Source organism: Apostichopus japonicus, chromosome 16 (genome assembly GCF_037975245.1).
Source record: "Apostichopus japonicus isolate 1M-3 chromosome 16, ASM3797524v1, whole genome shotgun sequence".
Classification (NCBI taxonomy): domain Eukaryota; kingdom Metazoa; phylum Echinodermata; class Holothuroidea; order Aspidochirotida; family Stichopodidae; genus Apostichopus; species Apostichopus japonicus.
In genome coordinates this window covers 13,982,968-14,000,536 of record NC_092576.1, presented here as the reverse complement: position 1 = coordinate 14,000,536, position 17,569 = coordinate 13,982,968, and the positions used below count along the sequence as shown (strand labels likewise).

Below are 17,569 nucleotides of genomic sequence, written 5' to 3'. Positions count from 1 at the left end.
GCCGAGAAGGAGAAGAAGGCCGAGAAGGAGAAGGAGAAGGGGAAGGAGAAGGCCGAGAAGGAGAAGAAGATGGAGAAGGAGAAGGTGAAGGACAAGGCCGAGAAGGAGAAGGCCGAGAAGGAGAAGGCCAAGAAGGAGAAGGAGAAGGAGAAGGCCGAGAAGGAGAAGGCCGAGAAGGAGAAGAAGGCCGAGAAGGAGAAGGAGAAGGCCGAGAAGGAGAAGGCCAAGAAGGAGAATGCCGAGAAGGCCGAGAAGGAGAAGGAGAAGGTGAAGGAGAATGCCGAGAAGGAGAAGGCCGAGAAGGAGAAGGACAAGGAGAAGGAGAAGGAGAAGGAGAAGGAGAAGGCCGAGAAGGAGAATGAGAAAGAGAAGGAAAAGGAGAAGGAGAAGGAGAAAAAGAAGGAGAAGGAGAAGGAGAAGGAGAAGGCCGAGAAGGAGAAGGAGAAGGGGAAGGAGAAGGCCGAGAAGGAGAAGAAGATGGAGAAGGAGAAGGTGAAGGACAAGGCCGAGAAGGAGAAGGCCGAGAAGGAGAAGGCCAAGAAGGAGAAGGAGAAGGAGAAGGAGAAGGAGAAGGCCGGAAGGAGAAGGCCGAGAAGGAGAAGGCCGAGAAGGAGAAGGCCGAGAAGGAGAAGGCCGAGAAGGAGAAGGCCGAGAAGGAGAAGGCCGAGAAGGAGAAGGCCGAGAAGGAGAAGGAGAAGGAGAAAGAGAAGGAGAAGGCCGAGAAGGAGAAGGAGAAAGAGAAGGAGAAGGAGACGGAGAAGATAAATTTCAATTTGAAAATTACATGTCGTTTTCAAAATAAGTTGATTATTTGTCTTACTGTACTATAGTTTCTCATACTTATTTATATTTAAACATTGACTATGATTTTGTGTATTCTTCTTTAAAACTATTTTACTTTTTACATACTTCTGAATTTTATATGCGTTTAGGGATTTTCATATTATCGTTTAGTACGGGTGTTTTTTATATTGTTGCTTTAATTAGGCGTTTATATATTATGCCGTATTGGTTCTATATATTTATTATTTAGGTTTTTATACTATTAGTTTTTAGGTTTTACATTTGTAAAGCGCTTTGAGCAGCTTTGCTGATAGTTATGCGATATATACATATTACTGATTATTATTATTATTGTAAATACCGTTCCGCGGTACGAATCAGTTTCAGTTTATTCTCTATATTACCACTACCAGGGTTGTGAAGTAGTATACCAATCAACATCAGAATATAATCCGATGCATCTACTTGATGCTTTCACAAGTAGAAAAATTGTATTCAAGTTTAGCTGAAGAAAATTAACGTTAAAATTTTCGCATGACCAGTTGTTCATGCCGTGTATGACATCACACTTTACATTCGTGACGATAGCTATATGTTGACTTTTGTGGGTTGTGTAATAGGTTTATGCGACCTACAATTTGCAACATCTGATTTACAAGTATCGCTGCATGCACCTCTGAAATTTACCCTTCTAATGCTCATTGCTGACAGAGAAACTTACCCACCGTCGCGGTGTTAAAATTTGTTTCATATCTTTATGAAAATATTTCCTATAACTTGGAAATTGGCCAATACATATGACATTCAGCACTATTTCATACGGTGGCAGGGTTACGTGAGTATTTGCTCCTGTTAATACCAATTTCGCGATAAGCAATGTGTTATGCATACTGTATCATGCCATTCATGGTATGCTATTATGGATACTGGAATGACTCCATCCTAAATATTTATGAGAATTTATTTACAAATTTGAATTCGCAGAGCTCCAATCATGTCAGGCAGAGGAGATATCATAATAATGGCCGCGAAAGTGGTAAACAAGATGATCATTTTCAGTCCTGCGTTGCGTTGCTGTTGCAGAAGGTCTACTGTGGGCCTAGGCTTGGCTAGGTTTACAGTGGTGGTTTAAGACAACAGACAACTGTTTCAGTATAACTCATTCTGGGGAGTGCTGCTATGTACAGTTGCTATAAAGATCTGTATATGTATTAAGACCACCACCATCACCTACTAAACAAACAAAAAAGTAGTAAAATTAACACAAGTTTATTAAACCTATTAAACATTCTAATATAGACAATGTTATACATCATCTCTTCGGTTAGATTGGAGGGAGGGGCTATGAATGCAGACAAGGTTATTTTCTGGAGAGTTGTAAAAGCTGTGTACTTGTTATGTCGCAAGCGTACAGTATATTGTAAGTAGTAGAATGAATGTAATTAACCTGAAAAAATAAGTACTGTACACAGGAAACGAATGTATCCGTTAACCATTTATTCCGTGTCTTCCTTGGTCAGTACACATATAGCAACTGTCCTCATTCATATCTGATATTATATAATAACATACAGTAAATAAGGCAGACTCAGCAGGTGTCCGGAAGGGTCACAAACTGACCCTATTGGCATGTAGGTTGCAGGCATATATATATGACAGGTGATATTTTACAGTGAGTAATAATGGCCATCGCAGGCACATGACAGGTGATATTATACAGTGAGTAATAACGGTCGATTAGATAATAACTAACATATATCACAGAACTGTAGGGTGCTCAGCTAAGGTTTAGCGTGGGGCTGGCATTCCCTCTCTTTCTCACTATTGGCAGAAAGTTCTATAGACTTCATTTCATATGCTAATATTTAACTTCTAAAGTTAACATGGACCCTAGAACCTCATCTTTATATGTTTCTTTCTCCTCTACAGCATTTTCCAAACCATTTTGGGAACATAACCAAAACTGCACAATGAGCATTAACATTCTCCTTCGGCCATATTGGCAACAAGGTGAGAAAACACTGATCCATATTTTGAAGAGACCTCTGCTACGGACCGAAAAAGATGCTTGCTCGTTAAGGAAATCAGTCACTTTTCGACTATATACGAACACACCTATCAGAAGTAAGGTTGCCAAAATAGTTTCCCTCAACAGACCGTGTTGTTGCTGGAGCCCTAGTCACTTAAAGGGACATCCAAGTTACTGCAAAAGACTCATAAATACACAAAGTTATTCACAAAAGCAAACACCAAGTGCACTGCGTCCTTTGGACGAGAAGGCTAAGCTTCTGTGGGATTTTGTTATCGCAAGGAATGTGCAGACTGCTTCGCCAGCAGAGAAGGGTCTTACTTTGGACGACCCAGATTTTCGGAAATTTGTATTGGACGTTTTGAGACGATACAGTGAAGCAGAGGAGATGGTAACGAGAGCCAATATCCCAGAAAAAGAAAGAAAGAGGGCTAGTAAACTAATTTCTGAGCTATCGTTAGCTGCAACTAAGATACAGGAATGGCTACAATTACAAAAAGATGTACAGACCGTGCAACCTCTTTTGGAAGGTACTGTACTTTATATTTATAACTATAACTTAGAAGAATCTGTAATGTACAGCACACTTGAATATTGTAAAATTTGAATTGAAATTTGCCGTCAAAATAATGTGTTACTTGCCACAGTGTGTTTTCATGGTTGAGTTTGGCTGTTGTTTCATATGATTAATATTTAATAATATTTATATATAATATGTTTATGATATATAAAGATATCAGAATTACTGTGTATTTGGACATCATATCATAAAGTCATATAACTAAAATAATGCCATAATTCAAATTATTACTATTACTATTATTTTTACTATATTATTATGATTATTATTATTATGATCAGCATTTATGATTGAAATAAAGTGAGCTATTTAAGTGTTACTGTAGTTAAACTAATGTTTTAATCAACTTTAATTAGACTTCCTTTTAAAATGTTGGAACATACAGCCATTGCTTTTGTATCATCTTGTATTTGACTGTCTTCTTCAAAGGCTAAACCTTTATAACATATATGTAATAAAGGTACTAAGTTTCAACTATCTGTTGTATTACTTCCTAGATGATCAGGATCAAGAAATGAAGGAACTTGCTCATCAAGAACTTGATGAATACAAAGAGAGGTTGGAGGCAGTTGGAGAAGAGGTACAGTATTAAAAGAATAGTCCTGGTTAAAATTTCTCTTTGAAATGTTACAGAGAAACATAATCTAAGCATTGTGGCGAAATTTCCATTCAATTCCTGTTTACCGTTTTTGAGATATTGACAGTTGAAGTTGCCACCTTTCATACCAAAAGTGAACTTGGAGCAAACAGGTGTGATGTCCTTGTTGCACACTGATAAATAATGTTTTAGTTTCCTTCAAAATTTATGTCTAATTTATACTCCACAATTGGATGCAACCATAATGTGAATGTACCATAGGTTTTGAGTATTTTATAAACTTCACAACCCTTTCAGGCAAACTAGTAAAGCTTTCCAATCCAAGGTCAAATCAATAGACTGAAAAATAAATCCAAAACATTATTTGTCAGTGTGTAACTATGACGTCACACCTGTTTGCTATAAGTTCACATTTGGTAGAAAAACTTCAACTGTCAATACCTCAACAAGGGTACATAGGAACTGAATGCAAGTTTCACTGCAATACTTAGATTATTTACCTCTGTTTTATTTTCCTCTATTTTCCCCGGCACTATTCTTTTAAGCCCTATCTAGAAAAACAAAACTTTAAATCTTTCCATTAACTTTCTTTTCTTTTTGTTTTTGACAAAGATTGTCCTATCATGCCAGTGAGAGTTCACAAACACACTCTCATTCCTTGGCTAAAATTGAAAACTATCACAAAAATGATAAATGGTATGCAGACAAAGGTTGGAACTAAGAACACATATATATATATATGTTAACAAAATTTATGACAAATTTAAAGCAGAATTGTATTTTTGTTTACAGTATGTGTTATGATTTGATTTTGTGGTTTTTGTTGTTGAAATTACCCAAGACTACAATCCCATATGAAAGGGCAAATTTGAAATATATATTATTTTGGGAGAAAAAAAAAATGCAAATTTCTCACTGGTTTGACATGCCTGTGTCTACAGTAGTACTGGGTTTGTCTATGTGAGGATATTTTAAGAATTATGGCTTGTAAAGTCTCTAATAAATTGTATTATTTGATGAGAGATGTAGGACTGGGTGCCTAATACTTTTTTACATTTACAATCTTGCTTTTATCAGCACTTTGCAATTATCATATATTGGTACTAAAACAATGGTCACAAAACAACTCAATTAAAAGTCTTTTAATTATGGAAAAGAGCAGAGGAATTTATGGTTACACAGGATGCGAACCAGTGACCTCTGGGTCACACGCCCAGCTCTATACCAGCTGAGCTCTCCATCTCTTAGCTGGTGGCAATCCCCCTACAGCCATTGCTGTGGTGAGGGCGGCAGACAGAAGTCACAGTATCTTGCTTGATATGTAACCAGGGTTCACGGCCCATTTTCTTTCAAACTGTAACTTACCCAGAAAATGGCAGAGAGGTGATTCTAAGAAACAAAATCAGCTTTTTTATATATAATATAACGAAAATCCACGTTCACTCCAAAAGAAAATATCAGAGAAAACCAGAGAAATAAGATATGACTCTTAATTGACAAATAAGGAGTTAAGTTTTAGAAAATATATTGGAAATTTTGGTCCCCCTGGGAGCTTCGTCAGAAATACTTGGCAGTCGAATGAGAAGTACAAAATGTAACACAATGAAAGAATGACGCTAGATAAGTGTGAGTTGCATTGATGGAATTAAAACCAAACAAACCATGACAGGAACCACACCAGGAAGCGAATTAAGGAGCAAAGAACGGATTAATTATTATTGTAGAACTGATAGTTGTTAAGGGGTCCCAAGTCTTTGTTGAGGCCGGTGATGTAATACGAAAGATGCAATGGATGGGATTTGAACCAATGACTGATGTATCTGCTGGGCTTAGCTCACTTAATAAACCAAACCAAACACGCAAAACAAAACACATGAGAAACTAGTAATGCCGAACTGATCTAAATTGATACATATTGGTGTATATACAATATGATAAATGGTATGTAGGTCATATTGAAGGTTTCGAAGAACCCTTTGGAAGACTACATCAGAATACACAAACTGTATCAATATACTACAATGACCTCTGACCTCTCTGTTACAAGACTAGCGCCTGCAATACTGTCGTTCTTTTAGTTATCTGTCATTGGAGTTATTGAGTGAGTTAATAAGCTGGGAGGTATATCCGTGTTCTTCCGATGATAAACTAATAAATTTCTCCAGTCATTTTAAATTTGTGGAGATTCCCCGTTTGGAATGCGTGACATATCTTTGTTTGAATTTTTAAGGAAATTGTTAACCCTTTAGAGTGATTTATACCTTTAATTTTATTTTTTGATCTCCAGATCACGCAGCTGGTATCTCCGAAAGATGCTCATGATGATAACGACGTCATAATCGAGCTCTCTGCGGGGGTCGGAGGTCAGGAGGCCATGTTGTTCGCAGCAGACGTATTCAACATGTACCAGAGATTTGCGTCCCACATGAACTGGAGATTCCAAGTATTGGAGTTTGACACGACCGATTTAGGTAAGCGCCAACAGCGGTTGATTTAGGTAAGCGCCACCAGCTGTTGATTTCTGAAAACACATGAAGCGAGAAAATCAACTAAGTTTGATAATGACAACACTGCTACCATTCATGATGTAAAATAACAGAGGTGATCACACAGATACGGTTCTATTTATCCCTCAACCAGTGTTGCAACCAATCATGACTTGAGTCTCTAAACTTCTAAAAGCCAAGTGACTGGATATAAATTTGTAAATATCTTCCCTAATAGATATGGTACATTGACTTGTGTAGCAGTCAGGGGTTCAACTGGATTGAGGAACATGTTTGGTATTAATGAACAGCAGCAGTGCATTTGCATCTGGACTAATTCTGTGTGGAAAAACCACTCTTTGAAAAATGGATTACTAGGTCACAGTAATAATCTATCTATAGATACATACATACAAACATTAACTCAAATGCAGCATCTGTGGTTCAACTGGATTTAGGAAAATGTTTGGTATCTTATATATATATATATATATATATATATATATATATATATATACAAATCTGAATCTCGAACAGCAGCCGTGCATTTGCATCTGAACTAATTCTGTGTGGGAAAACCACTCATTGAAAAATGGATTACTAGGTCACTGGAATAATCTATCTACATATATATACATACATACAAACATTGACTCAAATGCAACATCTGTGAGTTAATTATGGATCAACAATTCAATGCCATCTCATATGGAACCCATTCAACTTTCAGGGGGTCTTCATAGATATTAACAGCAAATTGTCTGCGATTCCACTGACCACATTCTCGCTACTGAAGAAGGTGAATTTAACCTCTTTTGTTTAAAAATGAAACAGAGATCTGCCTCTGTTGCAGTTATTATTCCAGTGACCTAGTATTCCATTTTGAGTTTGGTTTTTCTGCATAGAATGAGCCCAAATGCAAATGCACGGCTGTTGTTTTGAGATTCAGAGTATTTGTTTCTCTTACGACAGAGGACTAGAAAGTGTATTAAAGTAGATAGATGTTCCTTCATGTAATTAATGGTGTTGCTGTGTTCATTGTTTTGACTAACAGTACATCAAACCTAAACAGTTAAATGGTGGTTTTATAGATTGTGTATTACACCACAACTGTGTGTCCTGTGTATATTAACCAATATAAACCAGACAGTAAATTAAATTTTAAATTGTGTTTAAATATGTGATTAAACTGTTTTTAAATAAGTGTTTAAATTTTATGTAGCAGTGTTGTAGGCTCTGAACCTTGTCTCCTATTAAAAATACTACAACTCCTATCAACAAGAAAACTGCTACAGTATCTCAGCAAACACAAAAACGTTTTTTAAAACGTTATTAAAACGTTTCGTCTTTTGTTTTGATAACGTTATTTGTGGTGTAATAGATATGTCACGAAAGCATTTTCAGGCTATTATTTCAAAACGTTTTTTTTTTCGTTAAAACATTAATATAACATTAATATCTCATAAAATCTTTATGCCGACATTTTTATAACACCACATTTAATGTTATCAAAACATATTTTATAGACTCTTTTAAAAATGTTATGATAATGTTTTGACTGCTGGGATGCACCTTTTACACTTGTTTACCCATTTTGCGATACGATACCGGATAAAATCATTCCCTCAAATATTTGGTGGTTTCTGCTTCCCTTTTGCCCTCAGGTGGAGTGAGGCATGCAACGGTCAGCGTGACGGGTCACCAAGCCTACAAGAGATTTAAGTTTGAAGCCGGCGTGCATAGAGTACAGCGGATTCCTAAAACAGAAAAGGCTGGAAGGGTGCACACTAGTACAATGTCAGTCGCCGTGCTTCCTCAGCCAAAACAAGTTAGTTAGTTTGTTCTCTTTCTTCTTGTTTTGGGCTTGACTGTATTATGTTTCAGTCAGAATAGTGATGAGGGGAATGAGGTGTGGGGGGGGGGGCGGGGGAGGGACAAGTCTGATTGAGCTCCTGCAGGTTTTTAAACAAAAATGAAAAAATAGAGAGAGGGGAAAGCTGACTTTACTGGGGGGGGGGGTGAGGCTGCCCTGGCAATACCACCCTGCCAGGAGTAACTAGCCGTAAAGAAGAATAGACAAAATCCCTTCGCAGTGGCTGGGCTGTTCCCCGGAGTTTGCTTCTGTAAGAAAAGGGCAGTGTGATAGAAAGTTACATTGGTGACAAAAACATGTCAAGGATTTGCCCATTAGCCAAGAGGTAACTAATTTTGCCACATCTGAAACTTTTATATAGCTGATGCTAACTTTTCATCTATTCATTGAACCAAGTTCTTCTCCTTGAACTGGACGAGTTGATTTCGTTCCTACCTTACCTCTTTAGCTTATCTACATGTAGCTTCCTACATCTGTCTGTATACCTGATTATAACATCAATTAATCAATTAATGCAACCAGAGTTTGAGAAAGGATACGACTCATCGGATAGATAGATCAACTGGAAAATCTGTCAGAGGGTTTGGGGCTGAGGCGTACGGCTAAATGGGCAGTAATAGAATAGATCAAATTCATAACAATCCTCAGTGTCAGGGCAAAGTTATCAAGGAAATCATATACGTATATATATAAATATATATATATATATATATATATATGTATATATATATATATATATATATATATATATGTATATATATATATATATATATATATATATATATATATATATATATATATATATATATATATATATATATATATATATATTATATTGATATATATAGATATATGTATCTATACATATATAATTGAAATCGTAATGAGTTGTAAAATCCAGAACAGTGAAAAAACTTCCAGCCTCCACCGGGATTCGAACCCGGGCCTCCTGCTTTATATGCGGACACCCTAACCACTAGGCTATGGACGCTTATTATAAGCACAGAGGTTCGAAACTGGTAAGGAAGGTCGTAATCCCACTTTAATTCCACACAATACTAGTTCTGTTTTTGGTGACATATTTTGCCTTACTCTAGAGATCAAACATGATTCTAACCAACTCGAAGTCATTTGTGATTACTAAAGCCGGATCTCAAAAGAGATACTTTGAACAGACATTTGTTAATGCAATGGAGGTAAACAACAAAGGCAAATGAATATGTATAATTGAAATCGTAATGAGTAAAAGCCAGAACATATATATATATATATATAGATATAGATATAGTTATAGATATAGATATATATAGATATATATATTTATAGATATATATATATATATAAATATATATATATTTTTCCCATAAATATTCATATATGCTACTTGATAGATTATTATTAGTTATATCATTTTATTTGCTTTATATTTCAAAGATTGATATTAAGCTGGAAAGCAAAGACCTCAAGATGGAAACAAAGAAAGCCAGTGGAGCCGGTGGCCAACATGTCAACACCACCGACAGTGCTGTTAGGATTGTACATTTACCAACAGGTGAGAAATGTATGGTAACACACAGTACATACCAATGACAAAAACAAATTACGAAAGTTTTATTCAAATTGAAAGAAATTGTTGTGTAGATATTTCTTGCACCAGTTGGTGAAAAAGTGCATTTTAATTGTGAGGCGATTTGCTGAGTAAGACTGGATAGAAATACCTTAATGTCTTCTGGAGTTTCAAGCTGGCTGTTACTTTACAGGTCCTATGCTGGGGTTTTGTGAATCATAAAATTCTTTAAGTCAACCAGTTTTTGAAGCCAGTTCCTGAAACCGCAGGGATTTTAGTATTACTTGCTAAGTAAGATTGGATAGAATACCTTAATGTCTTCTGGAGTTTCCGCTGGCTGATATTTTACAGGTCCTATGCCAGGTTTGTGAATCATATGATTCAGTAAGTCAACAAGTTCCTGAAGTCAGTTCCTGAAACTGCAGGGATTTTAGTATTACTTGCTAAGTAAGACTGGATAGAAATACCTTAAAGTCTTCTGCAGTTTCAGCTGGCCGATACTTTACAGGTCCTATGCCGGGCTTTGTGAATCATATGATTCTTTGAAGCCAGTTCTGAAGCTGCAGGGATTTTAGTATTACTTGCTCAGTAAGACTGGATAGAAATACCTTAAAGTCTTCTGGAGTTCCAAGCTGGCCGATACTTTACAGGTCCTACATGCCAGGTTTTGTGAATCATATGATTTATTAAGGAAACCAGTTCCTGAAGCCAGTTCCTGAGACCGCAGGGATTTTAGTATTACTTGCTGAGTAAGACTGGATAGACTAACCTTAATGTCTTCTTGAGTTTCAAGCTGGCTGGTACTTTACAGGTCCTATGCCGGGTTTTGTGAATCATATGATTCTTTGAAGCCCAGTTCCTGAAACCACAGGGAATTTAGTTTTACCTGCTTAGTAAGACAAGATAGAATACCTTAATGTCTTCTGAAGTTTTGTCTTCATTCTTGGCTTCCTTGATGTCCACAGGTATGGTTGCAGAGTGTCAGCAGGAACGATCCCAGATCAAGAACAAACAGATAGCTATGCAGCTGTTGCAGGCGAAGATTTACTCGCGACAGCTCGATCAGCAGATGAGAGCGGAGCAGGTTCTCAGGAAGCAACAAGTCGGGAGCTCGGCCAGGTCGGAGAAGATCCGCACCTACAACTTCGCCCAGGATCGCATCACGGATCATCGCCTCGGAGCTAGCGTCCACGGGATGGAGGCATTCCTCTCCGGCGGAGAGCTGCTGGAAGAAATGACGGACAGATTGGTGGAGCAAAAAATGGAAGAAATATTGAGATTTGAAGTCGAGGAATTTATTAGGTCAGGTCGACAGGGGAATCCGTTATGACGGATGAGCGAATGAGAGGGCGTGGTGCAATGTTATTCCTTGATGCAATTTTGCAAGAATGGGACTAATAATTAAGTTCAGCTGGTGCATACCTCAAACAAGGAGGGGTTAGGCGGGGGGGGGGAGGGGGTAGGTGTGTAAAGGAGGACCGTGGCAAAATTGGCTACCAGTGATCCACCGTGTCATGTTTGGGACCTTGAAAAAAAAGAAACCCATGTTTGAGTTTTTTTGTTTTGGCACTGGGTGCCAACAAACAGATATCATGGCCGAGAAAACCTCGGCTCTTTCAGGCACTCAACCTGGTAGCTCTTCGGACCCAGCAGGGCACCGGTTCTGACCCACTAAGCTGGTAGACCAATCTGCCATGGTATCTGATAGTTAGGAAATAATATCAAAGAGGTTGTACAGTCCTCCTGAGTCGTACCGTGACTGGAGATAACCAAAAGAGGGTAGCCTTTTAAAATATGCTTTTTATCTGTTTATAAATTGGTAGATCATAATACTTACTCTGTAAGAAATGTCTGGGATCAATTGTAATCATATACTGATAGGGATGCACCGGATCCAAAATTTTGGATCCGGCCGGAACCAGATTTTGCCGGATAGTACATGAAATCCGGCCGGATAAAATCCGGCCGGAACCGGATTTTTTCATTACTCAAAAGAAAATCCTTAATAAGAAGTAGAAGTATGAAACAAGGAGCAAATCTTAGGTGAGGTATACGCATATTATAAAGAAGGTGAAATTAAAACCCCATTTATGAGATTAAATATGACTTGAAGTGGTGTAATCTACATTCTTAAAATAACTACAATATAATTGTTGACAAGCTTGATACAGTATGTAAATTTGTTTGCTGGAAAAATACTGCATACTACCTTAAAAGTTTGTTTTAAAACGGGAAGCTACATTTCACAAATCTCATACTTCATACTGAATAAAAAGATTATTTAATTGGATCTTTAGAAACAGTGGGTCAGACCATTGAGAAAATTAAATTAAACATGTTAAACCTAATTTTTCCTTACTTTGAATGTTTTTATTAATTTTTGGAAATAGTTTACATTGATTTAAGTTAATACCAACACCTTTTTAAGGAATAATTCAGGCCAGATTTTGAAAAAGATCCGGCCGGATTTTGAAAAATATCCGGCCGGAACCGGAACCGGATAATTGCTCACTATCCGGCCGGATAGTCCGGCCGGACCGGATATCCGGTGCATCCCTACATATACAGACTTCTTACATGCTTTATCACATTAATGTGAACGTGCCAATTAGCTACAAAGAGGACGCATAGAATTTTTTTGTGGTTCGACTTTCTTCTATTCGCAGTTTTCACGGAACCTTGATATAAGGAAAACCCCTGACTGTGAAGGTCCTTACATTTCTTGATATTCTCTGATAAAAAAAATCACTCTTGAATAAATAGGTAATGAAGTTTAACAATGAGTATAGGAGAAGACAGGAAAATAGAGGGCAGTATTTACATATAGAAATAGGCTAAAGGTTATAACATGAAGGTACTACAACACTAATACTGTCGAAACACTGTTGACAGACACTGTCACATTAATTTTGTCAATCAAATATAAACATTTTCATTTTATTTTGTTCTTGGGCAAGTTTGTATTTTTTTGCTAGATTGAAAGAATTTGGAGTTTATTGTATGAGCAATTAAGCAGCATAGAAGGAAACTTGCTAACATGTTTGTTTTTACAGTATTTAAAGAAAGAAACAAGATTCAGTTAAACGATGATTTTAATAGGCAAAATGTTAGTCTTGATATGTTATAGTGCAAAAAAAAAGGGAACATTTCAGTGGTAGTAATGTTCCTACAACTGTTCTGGTTTCTAAGATATACAACTTTAAAGTATGCTTAGTCTCAGAAATGTTACTTTAAAGGCATTGAAGACGCGCCTCAAACCGTGTGCCGCCCTCTGAAAAAAGGTAACTTTCTGTTGCTTGCAAGTGAAGTTTTTTTCGTGTCGCTACCAAATGCAGACAGTAATGAAACGTGATACCTTGTTATCTTTTATCTAGACCTGAGATGTCCATTGCTGCTATGTACACTGTGTTGTGGTTATTGACCATAGCTACATGTATAGACTGTACAATAGTGTCTGACCTAATGCCCTTTGTATTAGACTCAATATTCCAGTCATTTAGTCCAAGCATTTCTCAAAGAATTTTTTTTTATAGGAAAACAACTTAGAAACAGATAGGCATTGGATATCCACTGTCTATAAAATATTTTCAAAATTAATTTTGCGACAAGTCTTTTTTAAAGGCGGCATCTTGGTTTATTTCATGTAAGAACATTCTCTTGTGCAAGTTGGTTCGGATGGTACCTTTTCTTGTCAGAGTTCATTTCTATGAGTTATTGAACACTATTGAAGAATCCCTTGCTGACATGTTTTATGGCATTTGGAAATGTATATTAATGATAAGACTATAGGAAAAAATATATATATATGTATATAAATATATAAACTGTCCCAATTTGGATACTATGTTTTTGCACTCAGTCAACTCCCACATACCCAGTGTTGTACCTAGAATAGTTAGCACCAGTGTTAGCACTAGGATGTTAAAAAAAATGGGGGGGGGGGCGGAATTCCCCGAGTCAATTAATATTGTCTTGAGGGGGGCGGGGGGGGGGGGGTGGGGGGAGAGGCGGTGAACTCTCATCATGTCAGTAGTTGATGTACGTTCATATTCCCATACCGAGATTTAGCGCACATATAGTATATACAGTGCAGTATCCACATGGTCGACCATTGCAACCAATACACACTGGGCAGTGCCACACTAAGAAAGCCAGTGTTTTCTTTATAGAAAGATTTGAACGATCACATTTCTCATTACATAACATCAACAAAACTTTATAATATAAATTGTTATTGCCTGAAGTTTGTTAATTACAGTCATGGTGCAAGTTGGGGGATGTACCAGAAATTGTTATGGGAACCCCCCCCCACCCCCTAAGAGAAAATATTTTTCGGGACCCTCTATATAGTGCTCAGGGCAAAAATAAAATAAAAACGTAATGTGCCGTATACTCCCAAATTTGAAGGGGCAGAATTTTTGTTTGAGGGTGGCATTTGCATGGATCCACCATAGAGGTCCATTACTGAGACCATAGATTTGAAAAGGGGTAGGCATATACGAATATCTTTTGGGGGGGGGGAGGGGTATTGCCCAGAACTCCCCCATCCCCGTGGAAAACGGGCCCGCAACTGCAGTCAAGTGAACGACTTAAATCCGATTTCTCAACAATAGTATTAGCTACAAGACTGGAAATATATCATTGGGCCTGGCATCCCCTCCTCCAGAGCCCCACCACGATAGTAAATCTACCCCTGATAAGCGGTGGATATTTGCGGATTCGTCACACATGACATACAGAGGGCGATTGAGGAGGGGACGGGGGGTTGTAGCTGGAGAAAAACACCGACAAATCGACATTTACGGTACGTGTATGCAGGGGAAGGAACGCTTGCAAGTACACGCACTACCACATGTAATTCGTTTCTAGCTCACATGCGATTAGGAATTGCGCCATCTATTACATAAGCAGACCACTCCATCAGTTAACCTTCAAAAGTCCTTTCCGATTAATATAATCAGCACTTGAAGGTTGACTTAACCCCTTAAGTGGTGACTGAACTCAGAATTTTGATCTTGATAATTAAAAGGGAAGAATAAATTTAGTATGAGTGGATATTGTTTCTCTTCACCCGTTTTTTTTTTTTTTTTTGGTTTGCCAGATAAATAGTTGTTAAATCTCTGTATAGTGTTTCTGTAATAAAATTTTAACGCCGGCTATTCAGTGAAGGGCTAGATTAGTTTAAAATCAATCGCACTGTTTTCTAAATTCTAATGAATCAATCAACTACGTTCGTTTACCTTCATATGAACAGAACGGCATGCTTTGGTTGTACCTTCAGGACAATTTGTCCTTGACAAAGTAACAGTGTAAACATATCTAATGTCAGGCCTAAATCCCTTACGTTTTCCTTGACAGGGCTTGTCATACATCTCATGAACTGACCTAATGGTGTATAATTAGCAAGATTCTACAGACAATATTGTGTCATGCTTTAGTTAGTGAGCTGCCTATTTAGTTCTCACAAAATGTCCTTTTGTAGATAATGTTGGATTTTCCTGGATTTTACGATTATACCTTGCATGCATCGGTGTGAAATCGATACCAAAGCTTTTAGGGGCGTTACCATGGCACGGGGTCATGTGACGCTGTTTGGCACATTTCCAGAAATGGCCGTCGGGAAGTTGATCACTATCGTAGTTTGATCGTGATTAAAATATTGCTCTCTTGGTGAGGGGTGGGTAGAAGGATCGGGTATACACATATTCCCCTACAAGGGGGGAACTTAAGGCTAATTTAACGGCAACACCTTTTTCTGTGTATATTATAAAGGCGAGACAAAACTTCCATACTGGGTCTCCAGTATTTACACATCATGCACCCCTCCTCATTTGGAAAGCTGGCTTTCCTTGACTATTGTAAGCGTGGAAATTGCATTTTTTCTACCTTTGCTTTTCTTCGTCGCATTCCTGTACTAGTTGTTTCTCACTCCGAACTGTTGTCTTTTTTAAAAAATATGATGCTTCCATTTAGAAAAAAAATCTGTTTATTTCTTGTTTTGTTTATTGATTAAAAATGATTAATTCAACTAGGCTACGAAGTACAATAATATGCCGGGCCCGGTCCAGTTATGTGTGAAAACTTGGCTTAGTTGACTGACTTTGTGATTTCCAATAAAATGTCTACGTGCCACACAGGGTTACTATTGCGGTAACGCGCGATGCGATGGTAGCGCGTTCAAAATGAAAAAGTCGCAGTTTTGTGACGCGGTTCACCTTCACGTACGTCCGGATCTAGCCTATAAATTGTGAACGCATGCGTGAATACGCGCGATATATATACTGCATTGTTCATAGGCGCGTATAGCCTAGGTCTGTGCCCTGCGTCGAAGCGCGCAATAAGAAAAAGTCGGCCTAGTCTTTGTATTATTACCTTTTCACTGATTGCCAATGAGTACGTGGTCATTGTGATCTTCCTAGTGCTAAAAGTTAGAATAAAAAAAGAGGAAAATTTCACAATAACTTTATCACTGTTAAATGTGTGATTCTGGAGACAGGACTCCTAGCCTAGTTTTGTTCAGTGAAGGTTTCACAGGAAAATGTAGGCATGTTAACTTCAAAAAACGGTAAATTGCCAGATTGCATATGTGGCTGAGTGGATGAAGGCGGTTGCATTTGAAGCAATGAGGCTTAGCAATCGGGAGGTTCCGGGTTCGAAATCCTGCCGTGTCATAGCAAGGTGAGTTTTTCATCCAAGAGCAATCTACGGTTTTCCCATCTGAAATGACTTTCTAAATTGAAAACATTCCAAATTTGAGTTAAAAATGTTGAATTGGAAGCCACCCCACGTGTAAGTTGTAATCCATAAGTTGTTGCAGGCTTCTCCCACATTTTGTGGTTGCTTCAGCGTCTTAAAAATACCTGCTGATTATTATAATATTATTATATCATATCTAATGATAAATTTGTTCATTTCAAAGCAGTGTTTGCTGAGATATGCAATTCCGTTGATTGCCCCCTCGTTTGTTGTTGTTCTGTCAGTCGGCAGCTTATGTGCGTTCCCTGATTTTCACGCTTTTGTGGTTTCCATGATAATCTGTAATGCATAATGAATACCTTGTGAGCACGATATCTCATGAAGGGAAGCTTTGGCAGACCTCATATTTGGTGTGTAGAAGTACCACATTGAGTAAAAGAAGCAGGCGCGGCGGAACGGAAAAATTATTGGGGGGGCTAATGTGTGGAGACTATCTAAGCGGAGCGCCACCATCGGTTGGCGCGGAGCGTACAAGAAAATTTTGGGTTTTTTCAAACCCCCAGATGGCCGGAAACGGCACTTCCCGAGTGTTTTATGCTGCGAATACCTAGCCCTAAAATTTGGGTCTCAAGCCTGCAATTTCTCAGATTGCACGTAAAAGTCTGTAAAAACATTGTAATTTGTATATTCGATGGTGTTTTAAGAGAGTAGCTATTACTCGTAGTGTACTCGCAAAGACGTTTTTGAGTGTAGTAAGGTCAGTGGCGGAGCCAGGGGTATTGATCAGGGGGGGGGCAAGAATGGTCTGTAGGGGCGCTTTCGACACTATCTAAGCAGAGCGCCACCACAGGTTGGCGCGGAGCGTACAGAAAATTTTTGAGTAAAGATACTCCCTAGATTGCAGGAAATGACCCTTTCCGGGCCTTGCTAATTTGCAGATAAACGGAGAATAAATAG

At 38.0% G+C, this 17,569-nt stretch overlaps 1 protein-coding gene across 1 annotated transcript; it reads left to right on the top strand.

The window, feature by feature from the left end:
- The first annotated feature begins 1,171 nt into the window (after positions 1–1,171).
- LOC139983165 (peptide chain release factor 1-like, mitochondrial) lies at positions 1,172–12,475 on the top strand. The gene is made up of 7 exons (XM_071996542.1): positions 1,172–1,618; positions 2,713–3,342; positions 3,890–3,972; positions 6,278–6,461; positions 8,141–8,304; positions 9,784–9,901; positions 10,882–12,475. Exons 2-7 carry the CDS (start codon positions 2,754–2,756, stop codon positions 11,244–11,246), a joined length of 1,503 nt encoding a protein of 500 aa, XP_071852643.1. The 5' UTR covers positions 1,172–1,618; positions 2,713–2,753; the 3' UTR covers positions 11,247–12,475.
- Positions 12,476–17,569: the final 5,094 nt, after the last annotated feature.

What these genes read in the sequence shown, in the direction of transcription:
- LOC139983165 (XM_071996542.1), top strand. Translation starts at nt 2,754, where the DNA reads ATGAGCATTAACATTCTCCTTCGGCCATATTGGCAACAAGGTGAGAAA. An exon ending in TGGAGGCAGTTGGAGAAGAG is followed by an intron (nt 3,973 to 6,277) that starts GTACAGTATTAA and finishes TTTGATCTCCAG; the next exon opens with ATCACGCAGCTGGTATCTCC. An exon ending in GATTGTACATTTACCAACAG is followed by an intron (nt 9,902 to 10,881) that starts GTGAGAAATGTA and finishes TGATGTCCACAG; the next exon opens with GTATGGTTGCAGAGTGTCAG.